The sequence below is a fragment of the Mercenaria mercenaria genome, chromosome 13 (genome assembly GCF_021730395.1).
Source record: "Mercenaria mercenaria strain notata chromosome 13, MADL_Memer_1, whole genome shotgun sequence".
Taxonomy (NCBI): Eukaryota; Metazoa; Mollusca; class Bivalvia; order Venerida; family Veneridae; genus Mercenaria; species Mercenaria mercenaria.
In genome coordinates this window covers 79,415,059-79,442,175 of record NC_069373.1, presented here as the reverse complement: position 1 = coordinate 79,442,175, position 27,117 = coordinate 79,415,059, and the positions used below count along the sequence as shown (strand labels likewise).

General features: G+C 34.9%; 2 protein-coding genes across 2 annotated transcripts in view; one reads left to right on the top strand and one right to left on the bottom strand.

Annotated features, from left to right (window-relative positions):
- The window catches only part of LOC123529892 (cortactin-binding protein 2-like), a 70,125-nt gene extending 67,426 nt beyond the window's left edge, over nt 1-2,699 (bottom strand). The window contains exon 1 of the mRNA XM_045310465.2: nt 2,393-2,699. Within this exon, the coding sequence (XP_045166400.2) occupies nt 2,393-2,467 (75 nt within the window). The 5' untranslated portion in view covers nt 2,468-2,699. The remainder of the gene's footprint in view (nt 1-2,392) is intronic.
- Nucleotides 2,700-14,035: 11,336 nt separating this feature from the next.
- On the top strand, nt 14,036-21,997 carry LOC123529140 (uncharacterized). Its single transcript, XM_053520761.1, has 5 exons — nt 14,036-14,677; nt 15,351-15,423; nt 16,941-17,102; nt 20,095-20,283; nt 21,322-21,997. The coding sequence occupies exons 1-5, from the start codon at nt 14,354-14,356 to the stop codon at nt 21,567-21,569; spliced, it is 996 nt and encodes a 331-aa protein (XP_053376736.1). The 5' UTR covers nt 14,036-14,353; the 3' UTR covers nt 21,570-21,997.
- The last annotated feature ends 5,120 nt before the right edge of the window (nt 21,998-27,117 follow it).

Sequence of the window (27,117 nt, the reverse complement as noted above, 5' to 3'; positions counted from 1 at the left end):
ACAACAGTCTAAAAGCAAGTTTAGCACTTGTAATAGACATATTCCGGGTATCCAAAATTTTATATCCGGATATGGTTACACTTTTTTATAAAAGTCGTCGAATGTCCAGTTTAAACAATATTTTTGAAAAAATATTATGATGCAAAGACAGTTTAACAGCATATCACAGTATCTGACATTAAAGTGTACCCTGTCATTACATCTTAGTAAACTAATTTCAAAGAAATCTTCATGAAAAATCGGCAATTTCACATAGCAGACGACAACTTACTTTCGATTTCAAAAACTTGTAAAACGATAAAATCAAAATATTTTCCTATATAAATTTGATTGTGATGATCGATTTTTATTAATTACATATAAATGTCTGTTGTCTGGACTTAAGTTTCAGTTGTGTATAAAGGGGTATTTACGACTATATTACCGAAAACGAAAGTACACTTTGACAGGTGGCGCGAAATGATAATGATTTCAGACTGGTTTGCAAACTGTTTTAACACTAAGGTTCAATGATTTTAATGCTAGTGGAGCAGTCTAAAATATCATGGTCTGCCTCGGGCACGATTACAGCAGGTAATTGTTTAATTCTTTGCTAATTATGTCAATGCCCCCCGGCGTGTTTCACTCGATAAAAAGGGGCAATAAAGCAGTGTATTATAATCACTGAGGCAAAAAAGGGAAGTGTGGCTAAAAAAAAAAGAAATGAATGGTTGTAAAACGGACAGGGTGCCTGGCGGGGCAACAGGGCGGAACGAATTTCGGAACGGGCGATGCGCCCTGCTGTAAATAGCTAGCTGGAGCACTGAAGGGGTCAATTAAACTGAGTAAAAACTACTTTCAGACAGCATTTCAAAAGTGTACCAGTATCCGGATAGTATATTTTGGATATACATGTATATGTTTCTTACAGAATCAGACTGTAAGTGTTATAGCGCTTTTCTGTTAAGGAAATATTGATGAAAAACCTGATCAATACAACATGACTTTTGATAATTAGTAGTTTACAGTGTCACCTGAAACAGATCTTTTTACTGTGTTGTTTACAACATGATCTTGGTTTCAAGCTTAAGCTTATATTAAGGCCGTCCACTATATCATATTCATATAAATAAGTTGACATTCTTAGTAACTTTTTTTATGAGAAAGGCTTGAATGGTTAAACCAAAATTTTAAGTTAATAAAAACCCTTTGTAAACTCTCTTACTGGTTTTGGGAAGATATTATTTACCACTTTATTCTGTGACATTTATTTAAAGTGTGCAATTAAGATAAATGGAACAAGAAACGCGGCAATGCCACGAAACCAGGTTTTCAACACTTTTCATAAGAATAAAAAAGTATACTGAATCACAGTGCACCACTTCAAAGCACAACCCTAACCCTAACCTAACCCTATTTTTAGTAACAATGACCTTGACCTTGATCCCAGAAACCCCAAAATCAATCCCAAGCTACAACTTTATATAAGTTTTCTATACACCAAGTTTCATCATGATAGCTCATTCCTAAGTTAAGTTATTGACTGGAAACCCTTATTCTATTTTAAGTAACAGTGACCTTGACCTTGACCCTAGAAACCCAAAAATCAATCCCAGCCTTTGTCTTGATATAAGCTACATACATACCAAGTTTTATTCAAATATCTTTACCGAAACAAAAGTTATTGACCGGAAACACCAGTTTGACGCCGCCGCCCATCCGCCCGCCCGACCAACGACATACCCCAATCTAATAACTCAGGTTTTCGTTGAAAACCTGGTTAATAACCACCAATAAACATCTAGAAATGCAACTACTGCTATGGTAACTTTGACGTCTAAAAGAGCACCCTGCCCCTTTCGGACAGCACCCTGCCCCTTTTAGGCAGCACCCTGCCCTTTTTGAGCTCTAGAAATAACACTACTTATATTGTACAAAATTCAAACCGTGTCAGTCGACGCATAGCATGATTGACATCTCTGTCAGTAGCTATTTAATATTCGATGCTCCGCCTACTGTCATACTTCCGCTTTTGGCGGTGAACAATATTGAAATTCACCGGGATTCTGATTGATAAGGGGAAGAACTTTTGAACATGTGACCCATCATGGAAAATTTCTGCAGGTCAAGCTGTCGCACGGGGCATTTACTTTGTAGGTCAAATATGAGTTTTTCTCATTTTTGCAGACCCAGAACCTTGTCCTTGGGTCTATCGATCGCCCTTCTGTAATTTTCACATTTCGGTTCGACGGTGCGTCCTGTAGGTTGCTCATCAGACGCTCATACTTGTAGACTTTGCATCCAAGTGTCTGGAATGGCTGTACTGGACACTTCCACAACTTCATAATAATTTTTGAATGCAATTCAGTTTCAACCACAAACTTTTTCATCTTCCCTTGCATTTAAAACTTACCTTCAAAGTGTTTGAATTCACTTTATCCGGGGAATCGAATCCACCCGTATTTGGCTTGATATTTCTCCCCGCCATCTTTGTTTTTGTACTCCCGTCGGCTCAACGCAACATAGAATTGTCAAGTTTTACCTCGATCAATCGTCATTTCTATATAACACCACTTTTAAATAAAAGATTATTCAGTGCAATTTTATTAAATGTTTCTTTCGACATCAGAAACTTATAAACAAAGGTTAAATCACATCATTTTTATGAGAAAAATATCAACAAAGTGAAATAAAAAATTTAAGTCACGTGACCAGGATGCGTTACTGAAAAATAATAACAAATGTAAGAATGACTTTATCTTGGTATTGTACGGCTAAATATAATTCGTAGGTTGAATACCACTAAATCAAACTACACACACTTCTTCTTCTTCTAGATCTACGCTCCTTCATCACTTTGAAGATTATGTGTAGGCGCTGAACAACAAATTTTTAAGGTGTTTTTACAGGTACCTTTTTACATATCAAATTTGTACAAGTACCAAACAATAAAACTTTCCAAATTTTACATCATCAAACCTGGTAGCTGTTTAGAGATGGAGGGCAGAGATTAGGACAGGCACAGTGACAAAAGCTTTGAAGGAGTCAGCTAAGGCTGCTGTGTGTGCGGCAGCGGGCAGCATGTTCCACTGACCTACTGTTCTAGGAAAAATGAATATAATTTAGGCCTATAAGAATCTTTGTATGTGCCAATGTACATGTCTGAAGCTGTATACTGTTACCATGACCATGCCTTGTTCTTGGATCTGCTGGTATTAGTAATTCTTTTCCGGATATATAGCTACTACATGATGGACATTCTACTACGTAATTTCCAATACCATATTAAACACATTTTGCAAAAAGTCGCAAAATGCGAATACATAAATAATTAAATAAATAAATTATGCAATAAATGAATAAATTGCATTTATATCTATTTACCTATCTTCGAATTGTGGTTGTAATTATAGAGGTTGATTCACAATTACGTGCAGCAGTTAATTGTTAAAAACTACCTGTTTGTTTAGTGGTAGTATGCATTTATATACTTTGCCTAGCTATCTACATCTACATTTTACTGCCCAACAATCAATTCTGATTATACCTGGGAGGCGCTTTGTCTGGGACGGACTGTTAAAAGATGAGCAAGCTCATTAGGTGCAAAGTTAAAAAGAACTACAATTACTAAGATAAAAACATAGATAGAGATTAGAAAGTTACAGTTGCCTGCCTCTCAGTGAATAGAGGCAAACTGGGGCTGGACTGTATATAGAGGGGGAGACCATTCCAGGAACGAATTGTTCTTGGAAAAAAGGAGTTTGAATGGTGTTGCGTGTGAGATTGTGGGATCAAGTAGTTCAGGTTCCTTGTAGGTGTGAGGTGGTTATGGTCAACTGCAATAAAACAGTACCTTATTTTAAAAAATATAGTAAGGGAATTTTTAATGCGGCGTTGTTCAAGGGATTGCCAGTTGAGATCATTAAGCATTTGGGTGACACCGTATTAGCTATACATGTATTAGGTGGTCCGCTATTTTAAAGAGAACTAGTATTTATACATACACAAATATACTACAAGGTAATTGTTTTTATTTTCAAAAATAAATTTGTTTATATCTTTAAATTGATAAAATAGTCGTACATTGCTGCTTCAATGTCATAAGTGTCCTTTTCAATGGATTTTTATATTTAATATTTGAATAATTTCAAATTTTGTGTCATAAGTACAATATTAGACAGCTAGTAAATTTGTGTAGCAATGAATTAACTATTACAAATAGCCAAAATAGTTTTGGAATCAGTGTTTAGCATAATTTTTATCCGGAATACCATGTTGTTGTTGACCATATGTTACTGCAGTTGATCAATCTACTGCTGATTCTGTTCTGTTGCCGCTTCCGGTTAACTCCAGTGACTATTGTTCCCGTGGTCGTTATACATATAGCCTAATAATTGGACAAATTTAATTACCGAAGATGGGAATTGATACGTTCACAGTGTGCTACCAAACAGGGTTCAGCGGAATTTCAACACATACAGGTTTTCAGTTTTATTTTTATTTTTACGCTTTAGTTAAAATTGTATAAAATATAAACAATCGTTTATTCATTGTAGCTTGTTTGTTGCTTACGTTTATATACTATAGCATTGTCAATATTTAAGTCTGGGTCACAGTCATCCTACTTTTATGTCATCATGCGGCGATGATTTTGATCGATTCTCATTTAGATCAGCTTACAAAATATTTATTTTTAGCCAGTGCTTAAGCAACTGGCTACAGCTCTAAATCAACTACCAAGTTTCAACAACCGTCGTTTGAGTTTTCCTTCTATTTCTATGTGACTGCATCACACAAATATTCTGGACGTATGAAAAATAGTCCCATATTTATTTTTTATAATCTTGGTATTGTGCGAGTGTGTGGGTGATTGAGGACTACTGTTTTAAACAACAAAAACAAGCAGCAACGGATTCTAGAACAATTATGAACTTTATATTCACATTCGAAATATTCGGAATCACTCCGCTCTAGGGTTAGGGTTTAGGGTTAGGATTGAAATTGGCCCCACCCTTGGGCAAACTTAGTTTTACATAGAGTTGTATAGAGAAAACCTTTAAAAATCTTCTTGTCTTGAACCACAATGCATAGAGCTTAGATGTTTGGCATGTACATAGCATTGTCTAGTGGACCTCTACCAACATTGTTAAAATCACGACCGGTCTATGCACAATGAAATGTTGATTCTTCAGGTGTGTCGGTTGAAATATCACTCAATAAGCACTGGCTATCAGTCCTTTCAGGGCTTTGATGTACTTGTTCTACAGATGTTTGTCTTGTTGTCCTGCTGTAAACTTTTAAGTTGCTAGGTTCTGTAATATTTGTAGATAATTAAGCTGATTATTTGTTATGCAATGCAAGAGTGCGAAGTGTAGATAATTTCTAACAAGGTCTTTGTTCCATTGTTTGCCACTTCCTTCGATCACTATCATAAATGTGATAAGATCTAAAGAAGACTGTATAAGAATAATTTGCATAATTCGAATATACTGATTGTCAAGATATTAATCTGTGATTTCATTGGTTGAAGATCTTAAATTGAAAAGATAAGAAATAATGCAGCATCCAGGAGAATAGACAGTTAGTTAGTGGACATCCACAGAACAAGCGTGTTATACTTTAATGTTTAATTTATTGTTAGTTCGGTTAACCGACGTTAAAAGTGACACTAAATTTCTTATCTAATTATATTAACTGGATAACCAGTGTTCAAAAGCTGACTACTTATTTTGTTATTAATTTATACCTTTTGTTAATTTGAACTATTGTGGATAAAATAAAAATAGTAAAATTGCACAGAAACGTTCGTTCTACATACACCCGACATCCCAGAATTGACTGCAACACATTGTTATCGGAGGATGTCAAACAAAATCCTGGTCTAAAGATGTCTACAAATCCCCTACGTATCGTTCATCTAATCGCTCTTTACAAGAAATTCAATATCGGCTTAGTTGGAAATAAACAAAATCATGCCATTATCTAAAAAGAGAATAAGGACATCGCATCAACTTATTGAGCAATTTCTTTGGTAAGAAAAGTAGGTAAAATCACGGAGATAGTAGACTAACGCATCGTGGTCTTATCTTAATTAAATCTAACAATCTTAATTTAATAATCGTGAAAAAGAGTATTCGTAGGATCATCATTTTCTTCATTTAAAACAATAAATGTCGATATTCGATCCTCAAGGCCCAGTCATAAGTCCTTTTTATTCCGAATATGCATTAAAAATATAGCCTGGATTTTTCGAAATAAACTGGGACAGCAATAGATACTAGTGAATGGCCATTTTATAAAACATTACCAAGTTTGTTTTCCCAAGAAATTGTTGCATATGTAGGACAATGTCATAATGTGGAAAATTGTAAAATACATTATATTTGCGGGACTATACGGCTGCATAAGTCTATAAAATTAAATCCCAACGAACATGTAAACGTCCCATTCATTTTGTGTTCAAAAGTGGAAATCCACAAATGAGCCACGCCATGAGAAAACCAACATAGTGCGTTTGGACCAGCATGGATCCAGACCAGCCTGCGCATCCGCGCAGTCTGGTCAGGATCCATACTGTTCGCTTTCAAAGCCTATTGCAATTGTTATATGTCCATCTGATAGCTCTTTTTGTACCATTTCTATTGTACTGTTGTTGGGTTAACCTAACTTGGAGTTAGATAGATAGATAGATAGATAGATAGATAGATTTATTTCAACATAAAATGTACAATTTACATTGCAACTTATAATTAAAACATACAATCAAACAATAAACAAACATGTATGAATTAATATAGCCATGTCAATCAACATTATATGTTAAGGATAACACAAAAAAGAGTTTAAATAAACTCTTATTTCCATTGTGGTCCTTAATATATAGTATTGTATGACATAGGAAGAATAATTTATCACAGTAAAAAAAATAAACACAGCAAATGCCCGAAGATAAGTTTCTATAAAAATCCTATGCTTAAAAATGATTGACTAGTATAAAAAATGATTGACTAGTAAAAAACACAATGCAAAAATCTATCTATAATGCAATCTAACTAAAAGTCATATTAAGCTTAAAAAATTTCCTTAACCTTACGTTTAAATGAATACATGGTTGTGGTATCCCTAACATTTTGTGGCAGACTGTTCCATAAACAACAATCATTATAAGCAAATGTTTTTTTCCCAAAACCTTTGACCACTTGGAGAGCATATCTCTTACTATCTGACATTGGAAAACCTGTACCATCAAGGGAGGCATTTGCCTTTGCTCTGAACCTTGTGGGATAATCATGAACAGTATTGATAGGGGTAAAGTGTTCACTTAAATATGAAGGAGCAAAATTAGAATTTATTTTATAAACATGACAGACAGTTATTTGATTAACTCTACTTGAAACTGGTAACCAGTTAAGACGTGAAAAATGCTCAATTCCAATGTGTGACATGGGATTTAAATTCAACACAAAACGTAAAAGTTTATTTTGTGTGACCTGTAACTTGTGTTTTAATTCCTGTGTTAAACTATTAAACCAAGTAGAAGAGGCATAGTCGAAATGACATTGTACAAATGATGTAACTAAGAGCTTTTTTGTGTGCAAAGTGGGGAATTCACTTTTACGGTAGAGGAATTTTAACCGAGCATTGGATTTCTTAATAACAGACCTAGCCATTGACTCAAATGACAAACTTTGATCAATGGTTGCACCAAGATATTTAACTGAAGATTTGGATTCAATAGTTTGACCATTGCAATTTATATCAAGATTACCATGTTTTTTTAACCTTTGCACTGACCCAAATAAAATAGATTCTGTCTTACCAAGGTGAAGAGATAATTTATTACATACAAGCCATTGACTGACAATATTCAGATCCTGACTTAAGAGATTTTCAATATCACACTTGTTTTTGGCAGACACAAGAATTGCTGAGTCATCAGCATAGAGAAGCAGCTTGTTTTTTACAACAGCTGACATGTCATTCACATAAATAAGAAAAAGCAGAGGACCTAATATAGATCCCTGGGGCACACCACATGTTATATTGGCAGAAGAAGACAAAGTGCATGATATTTCAACCAATTGGCGTCTATCAGACAAATACGAAGAAAACCATCTGATAGAGGACTCTGTGAGACCCAATGCTCTTAGTTTCATTAAAAGAATTGAGTGGTTGACGGTATCAAACGCCTTTTGTAGATCTAAAAGAACCATACCCACAAGATGACCTTTATCCATCTGAAAACGAATATAATCTGTGAGGTGAATAAGGCATGTATCAGTTGAAAACCCATGTCTTAAACCTGACTGATATTCATACAAAAGACTATTTTGAACAAGGTACTGTTCTAACTGATCATAAATGACTCGCTCAAAGATCTTAGATACAATACTAAGGATAGAAACTGGACGGTAATTCCCAACATCCGTCTTATCATTCTTTTTGTACAAAGGCACTACACGAGCAGACTTAAGTTCATCAGGGACAGTACCTTGTATAATTGACAAGTTTATAACATGTGAAAGTGGACCAGCAATAATAGAGGCCGAGTCTTTAACAAAACGTGAGGGAATCCCGTCTAAACCTGTCGCCTTATTTGGACAAAGATTGTTTAGGTATTTCAAAACCTTATTTTCAGAAACAATTGAAAATGAAAAACTATCAGGCTTTACACCTTTAGAAGAATAAAAATTAAAAACAAAATTCATACCAAAATTATTAACACAGTTTGGTAATTTGCTCACAAGTTTATCTGCAACAGAGGTGTAAAATGAGTTAAAGTTTTCTGCCACCTTAAGTTTATCAAAACAAATGTTACCATCAATGGTCAGACCAATATTACTTGAGCACTGATTATTCTTACTTGGTAAACCTAAATCTTTTAGGCTTTTTCATAGGGACTTAGAGTCATTTTTATTGTTTTCAAGAGAAGATTTAAATAAGTTCTTTTTTTGCATTCATAATAACAGTATTAGCCTTGTTTCTCGAGGACTTGAAAAGATTAAAGTTTTCTTCAGATTTGACATTTTTGAAATTATAAAAAGCCTTATCCCTAGCCTTAATACATTCTAGAACTTCATGCAGAGTCAACCCATTCTTCAGTTCTTTGTTTTATGCGAACAGATTTTAGAGGAGCAATGGTATCTAAAGTAGAGACAAAAATTGATTTAAAATTATTCCAAGCACTGTTTACATTATCACAATATAAAACTGATGACCAGTCTGAACCCAAAAGAGACTGTTGAAAACTTTCTTTATTATAATGCTTTAGAGAACGAACAGTAGCAGTATTATGTTTTCCAATAAATTCACATGAAACTTTCCTGGTACAAAATGTCATCATATGGTCACTAACACAACAGTCAATTACATCACTCTGTGAAATATCTTTAGGATCTGATACCAAGACCAAATCAATAGTTGTAGAAGATGAAAGTGAAATTCTTGTAAAATTATTGATTATTTGTTTAAGACTAAACATATCACACAAAGATTTCAAACTCCTGACTAGTGGACACTTGTTTTTAGCTGACACGTCTGTATTAAAATCCCCTAAAATGACTGTTTCTGATTTAATCAGAGATGCACTGGATAAAAATAAATAAGAAAAATCAACAACAACACATGTAGCGTTTGTTCATAGATAATTATTAACTTCCAACGTTTCGGCGTTAAGCCTTCCTCAGGGAAGAATTTTTTTTTCTGGATAAAAATACTGATTCTAAAATCTCATAAAAGTTAGACTGCTTCGGAGGTCTGTATAAAACACCACATAAAATCGGTTTCGTTTTTGGAAGTAAAATATCAATAAAAGTTCCTTCAAGCTCCTGATGATTCAAATCGTCTCTGTTATTGAAAGCAATGTCTTTACGAATGAAAATACAAACTCCTCCACCGTGTCGATTTCGATCTTTACGTTGGATGACATAACCATTAATGGCAACTTCCGAGTCGAAGACTGATTGATCTAGCCAAGTTTCCGTTAGCAACAGACATGTCGCATTGGTATTTCGTGCAATAATGCGGACTTCATCAATTTTTGGCAGCAGGCTGCGAACATTTAGGTGGACGAAATGAAGACCTCTTTTTTTTGAAATTACTGTAATTTACTGGACCTGGGCATGGATGAATGTCACCACATAATAACAAACACACTCTGAGCCACTTGGACCTATGGACACTAATATCAAGTTCAAGATGTTGTAAATTACGTCTGGACTTCTTTTCGGCTAACTTGTATGATGTTACAAAAGTAACAAGTTGTATTATGTTTCTTTAACCTTTTCTTTCTTTTTAGTTTTGGTGTTAATTTTAGTAAAGCTAAGACTTAATGTCCTGTTTGTTGTTGTGCATATCTTGTTAATATGCGTGTTAAAAGAAAGGTTGTTTGGTATTTATTCATTAAATGCTTACATCAACATCACCATTGTATTTTGCATTTGTTACGATTTCAAGGATTTGGCAATATAACGGATATCAAAATGCTCTATAAAAATGCAAACAATTGATATAATATTTTTACAGTATAAATTAGTTCCAAACATTTTCATTTTTAGAAAATTCCCATTAGCCTAGGAAATACTAACGTCAAAATGCTAATCAGAATGCGTAATTTTACCTTGGTTTAACGGTTTCTGGTTCTCCGAGCACATCAGTGCCCTTAACTGAATAAAACACAATACAAATATGAGATCTAAAGTATAAGCATGTAGTAATCTTAGTTGAATATGAATAACAATATTAATAATTCATTAATTTGTAAGGTTTGTTTGATGCATATAATATAATTTCAATAACCATAGAAGCGTTGAGCGAAAACATTCAATGTTGGATCCTTGCTTCATGCTGCTTTCTGTCCATTGTTGCCGGACCCGGGATCGAATAATTCACAACATTTAGATTTAAAGGTCTGTGAACCGGATGTGCTAATATGTCTTTTTACACCGTGGCATGCGCCTTTTGTTAGCTTTGACGGCTAGCAATGTCAATAATATTTGAAATGCCCAGAGTAATCCTCATGAAATATTTATTTCTCCCGTCAGGGAAATTCATTGCAAAGGAGGGTGAATTGTATTACGTACAAAAGACTACGGCGCTTAATTAAACAATACCTGATATTGCAGTACTCAGTCGAGGTTCGAAACAGAGCGAAGAGGACGTAAATATTGTTTTACAGGTAAGATTTGTATTTCTACTTTAAACTTTGCAACATTATGAACACAATATAGTGTTTCAGTAAAATGTCTGAAAATGGAGAGATAAAGAAATAAAACAAACTATTTTAGCGCTAAACCATTTTCTTATAGAAGGTAAGAGCTCGTGTCGGATGATCTCATTAAGGTGGTAGACCCGCAATGACGCCGGATGTTCCGTGTCATTTCGTATTCTCGTTAGCAATTCGGTATTCTTCGGTCAAAATCAGTGCGAACATGACTTGCCGTAATAACCGTAGAATGCCTAAATGCCGTACATGTAGTGCAAGTAATTTGTCGATTATTATTACGGGTCCACTACCTTAAGAAAGTTTGTGAGCAGGTGATTCCATCGTTTGCTTATTTTGCAACTACTAAATGGGAATTATAGAAAATTGCCATTCTGTTAGATAAGGCGTTTCAGACCGTTGTTACTATAACTTTGCAACAACTGAAGAGAATATATATACTTTGCGTAACGATAAATGGTAAAGAGAATATAAATCTCTCTATTGTATGGTGGCATATTTCTGCGACAAGATATCTATGTAGATCTAGCTATCACGATAATTTGTAAATTTCCAGGAAATCTGTGCATTTTTTTGAAAACATTTCAGCAATAAATAATATTTTCTGGATAATTACTTTTATTTATTTCCTGAAAATGTTTTAGCACAAAATTTCGCGTTAATGCTTGGAACTGCCACGAGATGCTCGGTAACTGTATCACGATAATATTTTAAACTTTCCAGCAAAGTTGTGCATTTTTCTGAAAACATTATCGCAATAAATTATTTTTTTCTCGATATGCATTTTATTTCCAGTAAACTTTAAGCTATTGCGAAAAACTTTTCAGAAAAGTTCGAAATATCAAGAGAATTTCTGAAAGTTTCGAGAAAGCTTATCTAGCCTATAAATGACAGTTGTGGGCACTAACACAAAAGGTATCGAAAAACAATGTAAATTATTTATCGCAATAATATTTCCAGGAAACTTTCCACTACTGAGAAAATCTTTTCAGAAAACTTCGCTTTATCAAGATAATTTTTTGAAGTATCGCGATAGCTACCTAGCTATCTCGTGGCTGAAATATGCTACCATACTATTGATTTCCCCGTTCATTTCTGTCTGCACAATGCGTTTGCGACTACGTTTGGTTCTTTCTAGTACATCCCGATTATGAATACATTTCGCATAAAAGTAACATTTTGGAACACTGACTCTTTTTAAATATGTTAGCGTAAATGATAAGCTACCGACTGTACCGAATTCCATTACTTTCATTTAATTATAAGAAAAAGTAGTATTTTTCGAACCCCGCCTTTTTGTAAAAGCCCTGAAGTAATCGCCTAGTCTATCTGTCAGCCTTGATTTGTGTATGTCCGTGTCCAGTTTTATTGAAATTATCAACTGTGGTGTAAAACACATATATTTTTTGTATAATTTTTCTTATCATATCTTGACGGAATCTTAAAATATTGTACGATATGTTAGTGGCCATAGCATTTTCAACACTGCTTTGATTTTTTACAAATATTGATTTGTAATAACCTTTCTTATTATATCTTCAAAGTCAGTGAGGTTAGAAAGGTATTTAGTATTGCAGTGTTATATAAGGCAAACATACCCAGACAAATTCTTAGTGATCATTTGACCCTTAGTGTGCTAGCGGCAAGTGATTTTGCCTTTGCGACCAGTGCAAACCAAGATCAGCCTGCACATCCGTCGTGCAGGCTGATAATGGTCTGCACTGTTCGCTATTCAGTCAGTAAATTTCAGTTAACACCCCTTTGAATAATAATCGGTATTGCCCAAATTGAATGACCGACCATTTTAGAAATTTTAAACTTGACATGACCATGTGTCATAACACTGTGGTTTGCAATGCACAGTAGTCATCCGTCTACATTCAAGATCAGTGTCACTAGAGGATAAAAGTCTCTTAGATGTGTCATAATTTCGTACTCGGGCCTTATTTATCCGTATTCTATTAGTTTAACGTTAGATATCTAGACTCCGACGGAAAGGGGAATGCCATTAGGGCGTTGATAAAAAACTTTTTTGTCCTGGCCCTATTTTGGTTTCTCAATTTTCGTAGATATAAGTGACGCTGCATAACAGTTTGTGGTGTTTACTTTCCCTTCTGTCTTAATGGCCAATGAATCTAAGGGTCTTAGATATCATATAGCTTATTTATTACCAATATTCTGATTTTTTTTTAGATTACGAGATCACTTTGTCCCGTACGCATACGTGTTACGTGCGTCTCGGAACATTAGAGTAAAAAACTTTTACGGAATTTGACAAAGCTTGATACAATGTTCCCCAAATTCGTCTGCGTCTTCCACGTCAACAGAACTTATAAACATTCCAGTGGCTACCTTTACATTTATTGTGTTATATTTTTAACAAAACATAAAAAATGCTAGTTGTTTTAGTGGTAATACAATAGCTTTTACATTTATTGTGTATTACTATTTAACCTAACGCATAAAAATCTACTTTTTGTTTTAGTGGTCGTAGAATTGCTTAACATTTATTGTGTACTATTTTAAACATAATACATAAAAAAATCTATCTTTTTTTCAGCTTGTACTAGTTTTAACAATCTGCCTGTTGTTTTAGTGATCGTACAATAGTTAATTTTACATTTGTGTACTATTTTCAACCTAACACATATTTCGCATTTACATAGGTACTGTGTAGTTGTTGTTCATTTTTAAACACAAAATTTGGGCATAAGATCCTTATAGTTAGTTCTTATGAAATTGACGTTTAATGTTACACGTTTTTTCTTTAAAACAAGGTATTGTAAATGGACAAGATCAATATAAAATTATACTTTTTTTCTTTTTATCTTTCAGAGGCTTTGTTTGGACAGAGCGATACACATGCGGGGGATGGTACACGTGGCTGTGTGTTTTTAAGTTGCTCCGAACATTTGTGAGTAAATTAACACGTGACTGAGTTAAGTACCACGTGACTGTGTGAATATACATGTAGCTGAGGCCACTGACTGCACGTGTGACTTAGTTCAGGGTACATGTGACTGTGTGTAAGGGTGCTCGTGACTAATTTTTAAGTTATAAATTACTGTACAGTATACATGTGGCTGGTAGCACTCGGATAACTGAAACTACGCGTGCGACCAAGTGTCGCCTGACTTAGTGTATACAGGAGCAATGACCCTTACAATTACGAACAAGCTTGGGTTTTTGCGTGTTATTTTTTGGTTTAATTTCGCACTATTAGGTGCATCCGAAGTAGCAAAATTTAAAGTAACCGAGTGGAAAGGTTGTCCCGAGTCAGAATTTCGATACCTTGCAATACCACAGCTCTCAATTGGTGAATGTGCACACGAGTGTAAGATACGACCAATATGCAAATCCGTCGTATATCGTCGGCTTTTACATTTATGCGAAATTTTCTCCACGGAAAATGAAATAGTATTGAAGTCCCCGGGCAGATCTCCATGTGTGTTTATTCGCAGAAATGACATCGAACAGGTAAGTCGTTCATAGCTGTTCCCAGGTAACAACGTCTTTCGTAAAAAATGTGTGTAAGCTGATCATCAATTTTCAAGTTTTGAAACTTATTCTGTGATATATTACGAAATTATTTCTCATAACTACATTTAAATTTGCTTTTCTGTTTGTGATAGTTTTTTTTAGCTAAAGCTTGGTTATAGTTTGGAATTCCTGTTTATCGACTTGCATAGCAGCGTAAAGTTTTCTAGAAGACATATCACACAAGATGACGTCACAACTTTTTTCCAATTTCTCATTAGATTTAACGTTAAAATTATCTTTAATCATTCTTGGCCAGATAAGTACATTTTGTTGTCATGATTTTTTTCAAACGTATCTTTACAATAAACTATTGTCTTGTGTTAACAATGACATTGTGAAGTTTTATAAGAAACCAACAACGAGTGAAGACTAGAGAGATATTTCTTTAAAGAAACTGTGGCAAGATAATTGCGGACATTTGCAATCGAAAATAGCCACAAACATGCACAAACATCATGTTGATATATTCACATCCACATATCAATAGTATCATCATGCATTCAAAAGGGAAATTAACGATGGTTCTGTTACAGAAAATGTATCTGTATTTTGAGAATAGCAAAATTCAAATACACGTTGTATTTGAATAAATACTGATTCTGTTTTTTAGGACCAGGACCCCTGGTGCAACTGTACTGAAAGACAGGTGTATAACACTCTTACCGGTGCTTGTACAGTCAAAGGTACCATGTCTTCTTTAGTTTAGCGTGTGCTAATTTATCATAGCTTTAGGAGAAATTTTTGAGGTAATTTAAAAAGCCCTCGCATTATCTTCCTGTAAAAATGAAACAGCAGAACATGTACTCCTTTGAGATTTGCTGTCCTGATATCAGCGTAACTCTACTCGGGGCTGAGTGTCCGACACCTTAGCCGCTACACCACAACTTTCCTTCGGGATTTTTGTCATCGTATTTTTGTGACCTGAAACATAACATAACACCTGAGGTGCAATAAGGGGAAACATTACTCAAAATTTCAGACAGACTTTTAAAGATCACAATAAATTCACCCTCCGATGTGCTATAACACTTTGGTTACATGCTGAATGATATGAGCCGTGCCATGAGAAAACCAACATAGTGGGTTTGCGACCAGCATGGATCCAGACCAGCCTGCGCATCCGCGCAGTCTGGCCAGGCTCCGTGCTGTTCGCTTTTAACGCCTATTGGAATTGGAGAAACTGTTAGCGAACAGCATGGATCCTGACCAGACTGCGCGGATGCGCAGGCTGGTCTGGATCCATGCTGGTCGCAAAGCCACTATGTTGGTTTTCTCATGGCACGGCTCAATTATGTCACTTTAATTTTAGAAAAGTAACTTTCGGAAACATTTGCGCCAGTGTTGCAAAGATAATTCTTACTCAGAAAAACTTAGTCTTAGTTGTATAAACAAAAATTTGTATCCATATTAACATAAGTTTCTTTTTCTTCCTAATTATAACTTAACGACACAATAAAAAGAAATAGAATAATTATAGATGGATGAATTCCCTGATTTCTGACAAGTGACAGATAAGTTATTATTTGGGGCAAGAATTCTTTATCTTTGAGACACATGTGAGCACACATGAATGTGTATAAACAAAATGATCATAAAACACAAGTTTGTAACATCTGAGCCGCACCATGAGAAAACCAACATAATGCATTTTCGACCAGTATAGATCCAGACCAGCCTGCGCATCCGAAATCCTATTGCAATTAGAGATCCGCGCAGGCTGGTTTATATCCATGCTGGTCGCAAATGGTAACAAATGCACTATGTTGGTTTTCTCATGGTTCGGGTCAACATTTTATCTTTAATACCTTGAAGGGTTTTCAGCATAATGTCAGTTAAATGTAGGTGATAAATTAACATAACACATGTCCTTGGAATCCTTTCCAGTAGCTGTATATGCAAGTAACTGACAATTTCCCCTTATATGTCAGAGGTAGAAAACAAACGACACATTGTGCGTATTCAATTCCCTAGCTAGTCATCGCAGATGACAGCGTATTTAGTCCGGGATTCTAACCTGCGACCTCCTGAATGGAAGTCTTGCGCTAACCAGGAAAATGTAAGTGTCCGGTGAAAACGGACATGGAGCATATTTCTTCTTTTAAATAATTTGCAGAGCATAGTATTTGTAGTACTTACTGACAATGTAATCCTGTTTTAAATGTCCTTGTTCTCATTTATAAGCTCAAACGTGTTCCTTCAGAATGTAGCCCGTATAACGAGACAGACTTTGCAATTCTTGGCAACCAAAACCACATCGGAGCGAAAGTTGAAATCGCATGTGACTTAGGTTGGGAGACATTGAACCCAACGGCAACTTGTCAGTCAGATGGGAACTGGAGCCAGGAACTGCAGTGTACACAAAGTGAGTGGGAGGTTTTGCGATCATTTTAATTTCATGTGGTTGAACCAGTTCAAAATATGTTGATAAACTTTAATAAAACGGGGACTATTCATGTTTAAGGGAGTCCAGATAAAAGTGACTTCACTGTCCATGCCGAAACTTTGTTATTGTCGTTTGTTCCTTTTGTGTGTGTTGTACAAGAACAAATTATGTTGTATCAAGATACCATATGTTTTCAGAGACCATTTTATGTCCTCTCTTAGGTTGTCTCTGAATGCAAATTGTACTCTACTAGTATATCTTTATGTACTGTTTGAGTCTTCGTTAATGTCTTCATAAAAAACAGCATTCTAACAGTCTTTAAAAATTGTTAACAAAAACTTTTCTTTAATTTTGAAGAGATTTTGGATTGTCTGCACTTAATGGCAATAACTGTTTTTCATAGGGCAATCCCTGTGTGATAATTGTTTGTACTTTACTTTCCCCCACCCCGAAAGAAAACAGGTTTTTAAACAAATACATTAAAAACATTCAAAATCGACTTATGGTAATTAATTCAAAAGTCACCAGTTTTCTAGTTATTTTAAGAATTATGGATCAACATCATTAGTATCTCCTTGTATTTTAAAGTAAATCAACAAAAATCTCCGATATTCTAGCCTAGGATTAAATTTCTTTTCTAATGTGCATTCATATGTAAACCCTGCCTTTGATGCACACACTTAACAAGAAGTCCCGAAGTGTGTTAAAGCCCTGCTCCCGTCCTACCTTTTAACCTTGAATTGTCACTTAATTAAAAAGCATGAAAATCCTGACTATAAACAGTGACGCCTGTCAAAATAGAGCCTATTTTATATAAAATTCTATTAGATATACCTGTGCATTTGCTTGCTTAAGTGTGGCACGTGGCCGTTAACTGTTACCTATTGTAATCATGGGTTGCATACACACAAAAGACTTTGAATAGCCGCGGAGCAGGGCTTTAACGGTAGGGTTTACACATGCATGAACACCAGAACAAAATTTAATCCTTATAATTCCAAGTAAAAATGTTTCCACACCGATTTTTTTATTTTCTAATGATTCCGATAAAAAAAAATTCGAAAACATCTTTCTTTATCAAATTTTGAATCGCAACTATGTTGTGTGTGTGTGTGTGTGGGGGGGGGGGGGGGGGGAAGGAATGAGTACTCATTAGGGACACTTGCATCTTTCGTTCAGAAATATAAGAAAAGTTATCGCCATTGCTGTCAGTTTCTGCATTGACCTGACATGAATACAATCAAAGCCCTGATAGGATTGTAGGGAAGCGTAGCTGAACCGGTATGCATTTTAATCGAGAAGCCGGGCAAGAAAAATTCCATCATGTTGCAATATTTCCCTAAATGCTTCCAGTTCTTTGAACTCATTGAACCCAAAAAGTAACCAACATCCAGACCAAAGTCAGTAAAGGTTACTCAAATCTAGATCTAATAGGGAACCAATGTCTGTATGTATGAAGCCTGATCATCAGTAAAAGCAGACGAAAACTTTAAAGGTTGCTTTGACCTCGACACCAAAATTAATGGCTGTTTATGTCTCCGGCAAGGTTCTAAGAAAATCAAAGACTAGACTGAAAGCAGGTTCGACTGACAATCATGGCAGGATCTTCCAAAATGAGATGTCAATGCATAAAACTAAGAGAACAAACAGAGACAATGTTAAAATATTTATTTTCTAAACTGTGTAACAATTTTTTGAAAATCTTACCAACCTGTGCTACAAATTTTTAAAGATCTTACAAAACTCTGTAACACATTTGAAAGTGAGATTAAAAATGCAGTATGTTGAAGGCCCAATATTTTCTACATGTCAAGAAATCCAACTGACTGTGTGCGCACTTGAAAATAATTGGGCCAGACTAGCAGAATATCAACAAAATACCACAAGAGGGTTGGCAAGACTAGCATCATATCAGTAATATATAAGAAAAGGGCCCTAATGACATTTTTAATTATGAATGACTACTATTTTTTTTTTGCAAATATTCGTAAAAAATTTATATCCGTTATTTTCAAGTTATAAAGCTTGGTGCTACCGACGATTGATATTTTAGCGGATTATTATATAGTTTTCCGCGTGTCATTCGCCTTGGTCACATGACAAATATTTACCGCGTAATCAACGCGTAGACAAAAATCAAAACATTTATAAAATTTACAAGTGTATCCGATCAAAACCACATTTTTTTATTTAAAAATTAATTAGTGTTCACATTTATTGCATATCCATAATAAATTGCATCGATCTGTTTACTCTCATATCTTTCAATTTCTTGTAAGTATTGAATTACTTTTACGGCGCATACATGGAGAAAGGTAGCGCTGAACCGGAACCATGTGTTCTTGGTCTTTGTCACGTGATAAATATTTACGTCGTAAAGTAGTACAACGCGTAGACAAAGTTCTTTACAAGAACTTTTATTCCCTGATATATTTTTCAGTTACAAATAGGTGTTCTCATCTATTGCATGTGCTAAATAAATGGTATCGATCTGTTTACTCTCAAACCCTTGAATTTTATAGACGTACTGAACTACTTTTATATCGTATGTATGGAGAAAGGTAGTAACGGCATTTGTAACTACAATTTCACCAATGTCGGTATACGTAGTTTGGCGACTTTGGGAAGGCTATGCTTCCCAAAAATGATATTTTTTGGAATTTTTAGAAATTACAAGCTGATGTTTAGCAATATTATCATTTGTAAAGAGATGATGCTTATTTTTTGTTTATAAAAAAGGAGTGAAAATGCTCTTTTTCTTCATGGGACATAAATGTCCAATGACATAATATTCTACCAGTAGTTGTGACAATATTATCATCATTCATTCTAGCCAAATTTGTGGCAAAATAAAAACTCCAATTATCAAATATTTTTAAGTCATATTCCTTCACTCTTGTAGTGGAGGGTGTTCGTTTTGTCAGAATAAAATAAAATAAATAAAATGATATAAAGATTTTTTCGCCAACAGAATGTCCAGTAATGAATACTATCTTGGTACACCAAGAAGGCACGTCGGATTTCAGGCTTCAATTTCACCTGGAAAAAATTAGCCAATCAGACGCAATGGCAGAGTGTGAAAAATCTCAAACGAGGCTTGTACGCATAGACAGTGAAGTGAAGCGGTCTTACGTCACCAACATACTTACTGCATGTAGAGGTATTGCCTAAACAGTCGCATAACGACATGCTTGCTGCTTATAGTAGATCGGTGGTTCTACCCAGGTACCTGACCATGCCTGAAATAATGTAGGGGCACCTGGGCTCTTCCTCTACCACTAATAGCTGCAAAGTTTAATATGCAATAACCAACATATTTTGATATATTTAACTGATATACCGTATAAATAATAAGTTGTAACACAAGACCAAATATATATATTTATTTATCACATGTTTGACGTCTCGGGAGTGTAATAAAGCCATTACTAAAAAATGATAATACACTAACTATGTAAATAAAGCATTAGACGTCGACAGTCGTATTATAGTATAGGAGACGTTTGGTTCAAATTGACTATGTTTGTATATAAAAGAAAGTAGAATTTTTTGATTTTACAACGGGAAAAAGCTAACATGTAGATAAAAAGTAAATATTATGTATAATTTGTACTTTTCCAAATGAAGTTTATTAAACTCGTTGAAATAAAATTGAATAAAATGCACAGCAGGCGGCCTCGCATTTTATTCAACTCGTTTAATAAATTCAATATGAAAAGACACTCATGTAATATCCTCTATATTTTTGTTTGTTTTAGTGTAAGATCGAAATATATTTCACCGAGTGAACACTATAATGCAATGTAAATTATGGTGTTCACGAGTGAAATATATTTCGATCTAACACTGAAACAAATTTTCTATTTATTTTATGTATTTTCAATGGTTTTAACAAAATTACATCCAGTTTGTCCGCCATGATTTCTTTTACATTTTATTATGAAAGAATAATAGAATATATATATTTATGATCCTGTTATTTTTAAGCATCTATATATTTTTATTGGAGTATATTTTGCAAGGAATTTTCTGTTATTTATAATTCATATTCTTTCGCATTCAAGTGTAGTTCCGTACCAGTGAAAAATTAAAATGATATTTTCACTGTTTAAAACAGTGAAAATATGAATTTTATTTCACTGATAAATTTCAGTATTTCACTGCAGATCATAAAATAAATAGTTTTCTTTTCTTGCAGATCTTAGCAAATATAATTACTGGACTGATGGATCAAATAAAAATCCGGATTACCCCAATGACTGCAGTATGTGGTTCTCAGATGGCACCAAAATGCCTCTGGGTAACAAGCACTGGCAAGACGACAGACCGATAAAATATGACTCAAGCACAATGTGCGCTAGAATGGAAAGCTATTCGGATTTTCGCTGGCGGGACGCATACTGTTATGAAAATAATACCTTTATTTGTGAGAAGATTCCCCAATGATATGTTGCTGTAAAAATTGAAACGAGAGGCAGAATGACGAACAAAGTCAACGCAATTTTACATACCGTAAACCCAAATAAATCAAGTAGGATCCTCTACACATATCAAGACGGATTCTACACATACTGTAATCGAAACATGACAAACCCCTTAATTCAAATATATCAAGCAGGATCCTCAACACACTGTAATCCAATCACATCAAGCAGGATCCTCAACACAAGTTGTAATTCAATCACATCAAGCAGGATCCCCAACACACTGTAATTCAATCACATCAAGAAGGATCCTCAACATACTGTAATCCAATCACATCAAGCAGGATCCTCAACACACTGTAATTCAATCACATCAAGCAGGATCCCCAACACACTGTAATTCAGTCACATCAAGAAGGATCCTCAACACACTGTAATTCAATCACATCAAGAAGGATCCTCAACACACTGTAATCCATCACATCAAGCAGGATCCCCAACCCCAACACAATCTGATTTACATCACATCAAGAAGGATCCATCAACCATACTGCAATTCAATTCACATCAAGCAGGATCTCCACAACACACTGTTTATTTGCCACGGTACTAATATGGACCTGCGACATAAGAGTTTCATCGATGTAAACACCCCCTTTCCGAACCATTTAAATTTAATGGTACCAGTATGTATAGGATCCTTGTGTGACCCCGGATTGAACACTGAATCACTTTTGGAATACAAGCGCCTTTACTTTATTAAATCTGCGTTCGGATTCCCTAAATAAGATTTAAATATTATTCAATGTTTGTCTGTAAAATGATAAATTTAATTTGTTAAACGCATATTTCACATCCACTTATCAAAACGCTTCTTTCGTTAAGGTCAAGAAATATATGCCCCAGCATACTCCTGTAGTCAATGTTTTAAGTTACGTTCTATTAGGTATGTTAAAGCATCTGGCAGAGTGGTTACGTGTTGAAATCTATGGATGGATCCGTAACCGATCAATAAACTCCGCCCATTTAGTTACTGTGCTGTTTCCCACAAGCTTCTTTCAAAACACACTGTAATTCAATCACATCAAGCAGGATCCCCAACACACTGTAATTCAATCACATCAAGAAGGATCCTCAACACACTGTAATTCAATCACATCAAGAAGGATCTCAACACACTGTAATCCAATCACATCAAGCAGGATCCCCAACACACTGTTATTCAATCACATCAAGAAGGATCCTCAACATACTGCAATTCAATCACATCAAGCAGGATCCCCAACACACTGTAATCCAATCACATCAAGCAGGATCCTCAACACACTGTAATTCAATCACATCAAGAAGGATCCTCAACATACTGTAATCCAATCACATCAAGCAGGATCCTCAACACACTGTAATTCAATCACATCAAGAAGGGTCCTCAACATACTGTAATCCAATCACATCAAGCAGGATCCTCAACACACTGTAATTCAATCACATCAAGAAGGGTCCTCAACACACTGTAATCCAATCACATCAAGAAGGATCCTCAACACACTGTAATCCAATCACATCAAGCAGGATCCTCAACACACTGTAATTCAATCACATCAAGAAGGATCCTCAACATACTGTAATCCAATCACATCAAGCAGGATCCTCAACACACTGTAATTCAATCACATCAAGAAGATCAAGCCGGATCCTCAACACACTGTAATCCAATCACAGCAAGCAGGATCCTTAACACAAGTTGTAATTCAATCACATTAAGCAAGATAATCCAATCACATCAAGCAGGATCCTATACACACTGTAATCAAATCACACAAATCAGGATCCTCAACACACTATAATCCAATCACATAATTCAGGATCCTCTGGACACTGTTAACATCAATATATAAAGGCAAATCCTATACACACCGAACACTAAGTATATTAATTCAGCCGAATCCGCTACGCACCATAATCTCAAATACATCAAGCCGGATACACAAAACACCGTAATTTAAATGAATCAAACTGCAGGATCCTCTGTACACATTGAAATAGAAAAAAGTGGAAAACCACAGATCGTCCAACATAAATGAAAATGTTGCATCATGGACGGTATAGGGAAAATAAAATCTACCGTCCACGCCCTCTAGCACCGGGTTGAGCAGAGCTCAACATTTATACATGGTACAAATAAAAATACAATTTAGAGATTTCCCCAGATGTCAGATACATCATGAAAATCTACTTATTGCAAACCTAGCGCAAAAAATTTACCACATATCACAAAGATTAATTCACAACTATTAAGACTTGCAAAAAGGAAAGTCTGTCCCATGAAATAATGTGTACATGTTCAAGATTTGACATGTAAGATAATACAATTATTATTATTGTTGTTGCTGTTGTTGTTAACCGAATTATTCAACATTCACGCTCATTTGAAAACATAATTACGGCTATCGTTAATCGTTAATCATGGTTCCCATGAAATAGTACTGGCCGACAGCGAACTCCGAACACGAGTTATTATACTTATGTTTTTACTGTACACATGTAGTAATTTAAATCGATGTTTTGTCATAGACGTTTGGCTTGGTCGCTGATCTACATCTACATCTTTCACCCAACCGTCGATTTCAAGCTATCACTGGGCGGCGCTATCTCCCAGGACAAGGCACGGATGTTCATGGCGAAAAGTTAACACATTGGTACAGTGCATTCAGGTTTATTGATATATTTTAAAGACCTTTGGGCGCATATATTCAGTGCTAAAGTTCGCGCATATAAAGCTCGGTTAAGCCTCTGGAGCAGTCGGTAAGCTTTTTGTGGCATTCAGTTTAAGCCCCATTTTGGGCGTAGTTTAAGCCCCATTTCAGGAGTATATAGTGTGTAGCCTTTTGGAGGCATTTAACAGATTGTTTTGAGGTCACCCTTAACGACTATTTGTTCGGTGACTGGTTGACCTAGTGGGGTTATCATGATGAGCATGGGAACCATGTCCAACCAGATCCAGACCGGGGAAGTATAATAAAAAGAATTCTGAGATTTTTTGTAAATTTGCTTGAATAAAATGTGTTAAAAACTTACATAACGTTTTATGTAATGTTTAGGTCGATGGGATGCGGAACAACAGAAATTCTTGAGTGAAGGCCTACTGATTAAATGGATTTATTGAACTAGATTATTTGCAAATAAATATATAAGTGATCAAAAGACAGAGGTGTTTATGTCGTTGGCTTTCACTCGGGTGTGTGTTGTTCGGCAACTGGTCGTCCTCGAAACTCCAAATAATAACGTTAATACAACAACATTCTTGTTCTTACAAGTAATAAATATTGTAGCAAGAGAAAATTCTTTAAAGCACGCTTGAACGCAGACATATTATTATGAAGTTTTATGTAAGAAGGAAGTGAATTCCATATGTGTGCAGCTTTATAACTAAACGTTTGTTTCAGGTAGTTCATTTTAAGTTTAACAACAGAAAGATCCTTGTGTTCGGATGAACGCAGACTATAATAATCATTATGAGCAAAATGTAGCAAATCTGTCATGTATATAGGACAATTTCCATTTTACATTTGTACACTAGTAATGAAATATGATATTTGCATCTGCTCCCAAAAAGATAGAAGTTTTGAATGTCTTAATACATCACCGTAATCGATAGACTTTGATTTTGTGATTATTTTTATAGCGCGTCTTTGCAAAGATGTAATTTTATCAGTGTCCGATTTATGACAAAGTCCCCAGACATTGCAACAATATTCCATGGTTAACATAGTATAAGCATTGTAATACAATAGTTTCATCTCGTCTGTTAAGGAAAAAAAAGCAATTCTAAGTAGTGCAATTTTTAAGTTTAGTTTATTTGCCACGGTACTAATATGGACTTGCGAAGACAGAGTTTCATCGATGTATACACCACTTCCGAACCATTTAAAATTAAGGTACCAGTATGTATGGATCCTTGTGTGACCCCGGATTGCACTGTCATCCTTTTGGAATACAACGCCTTTACTTTTAAAATCTGCGTTCGATTCTCTAAATAAGATTTAAATATATTCAATGTTCTGTCTGTAAAATGGTAAAGTTTAAGTTTGTAAAGCAGTATTTCACGATCCACCTTATCAAAAGCTTTTCTTAAGTCAAGAAAAATATCCCCTGCATACTCCCTGTAGTCAATGTCTTTAAGTCACGTTTCTATTAGGTATGTTAAAGCAGTCTGGCAGGAGTGGTTAGGTCTGAAATCCTATGGATGGATCCGTAAACCGATCAATAAACTCCGCCCCTTAGTTACTGTTGCTGTTTCCCACAAGCTTCTTTCAAAATGGCGGATTAATGTACATTAGCGAATGACTCCCTAGAAAGTATTTCAGATGTGTGAAATACTTACCAAAATGTTAACCAAAATGCACAAAAATAGCTGTCAAAGACGCTTATTTGTTTTACTAAAGATTATGTACATGACATTAAGCTTAACTCAAAAGAAACCACGGTAAAAGTTAGCGCCAAAATTCTGGCGTTATCAAAGAAAAAACACTCTCCGTCTTTGCTAGATATTCCTAACAGGAAAAATAATCAGTCCTAATGCACATACATGATATAATTATAATCTTAATTATATTTTAAGCAACATGTGAAAAGAAATTTCGTCATAGATTATTATATAAATTATTTGATCAAAATAGCACGTCCACTTCTGCCGCATAGAGACTGTATTTCCCGTTAGTCATATATGATAAAAATATCGAACAGCATTTGCAGTCACATATGGTGTAAGTTATTTCTTACATCAAGATAACATTTTCAACAGATAAAGAAATCCATTAATTGGTTCAATAGCTTTAAATATTAACGTTGCGTAATGCTCTACTGTTCTTATTTTACAAGTATGTTTTGCGATCGGGCTGCTGTTGCAATTGATTGCGGAATTGTCGATCACCGCTGTGATATCAATTAAGTTAATTATTCCTATTATATTATAATATACATTAGTAAAATACCACGCAGTTGTCTTAAAAATAAACATATGTCCATGCTTAGTGGATATTTCAGAACTAATTTTTGCGTGAAAACTTACAAAATTTTGAACATTTGGTAGTCATATTAATTTTATTTTCAGTGCGGTCTGACATTGCTCGCATATCATAGGGCTGATTAAATCTCCCCCACAATTAAATTAAACAATTTCCAGACCAGTAAAGTTGAACAAGTCTATCACAGCAATGGCACATTAAACCAAAAGGGACATTAAATCTTGCCGAAACCTATTAACCATGCTTTTGTAAGACCGGTGGAAACAAGGAAACGAAAACCTGATATCTGTTTACTTGACAGTTCATAAAATTAAATATGTCTTCATTCTGCAAGCATAACAAAAAATAAAAAAAAAAAACCCATAAAATTAACCCATTTGCATTTATTGTGTCATAGTATTAATGGTAGTTATAAATAGTTTACGATAGTCGTAAGGTAAAATAAACATATCAAACTAAAAAATAAGCGACATTCTAAACCGCATCGACATGTGCGTATATTTATTTTTTTTTTTCAAATTATATTTAAAAGTTATATTTAAC

Excerpts from the sequence above, each read along its gene's own strand:
- LOC123529140 (XM_053520761.1), top strand. The coding sequence starts at position 14,354 with ATGACCCTTACAATTACGAACAAGCTTGGGTTTTTGCGTGTTATTTTT. Across the intron at positions 15,424-16,940 it reads CGGTGCTTGTACAGTCAAAG|AATGTAGCCCGTATAACGAG; the intron begins GTACCATGTCTT and ends GTGTTCCTTCAG. Across the intron at positions 17,103-20,094 it reads GGAACTGCAGTGTACACAAA|AATGTCCAGTAATGAATACT; the intron begins GTGAGTGGGAGG and ends TTTCGCCAACAG.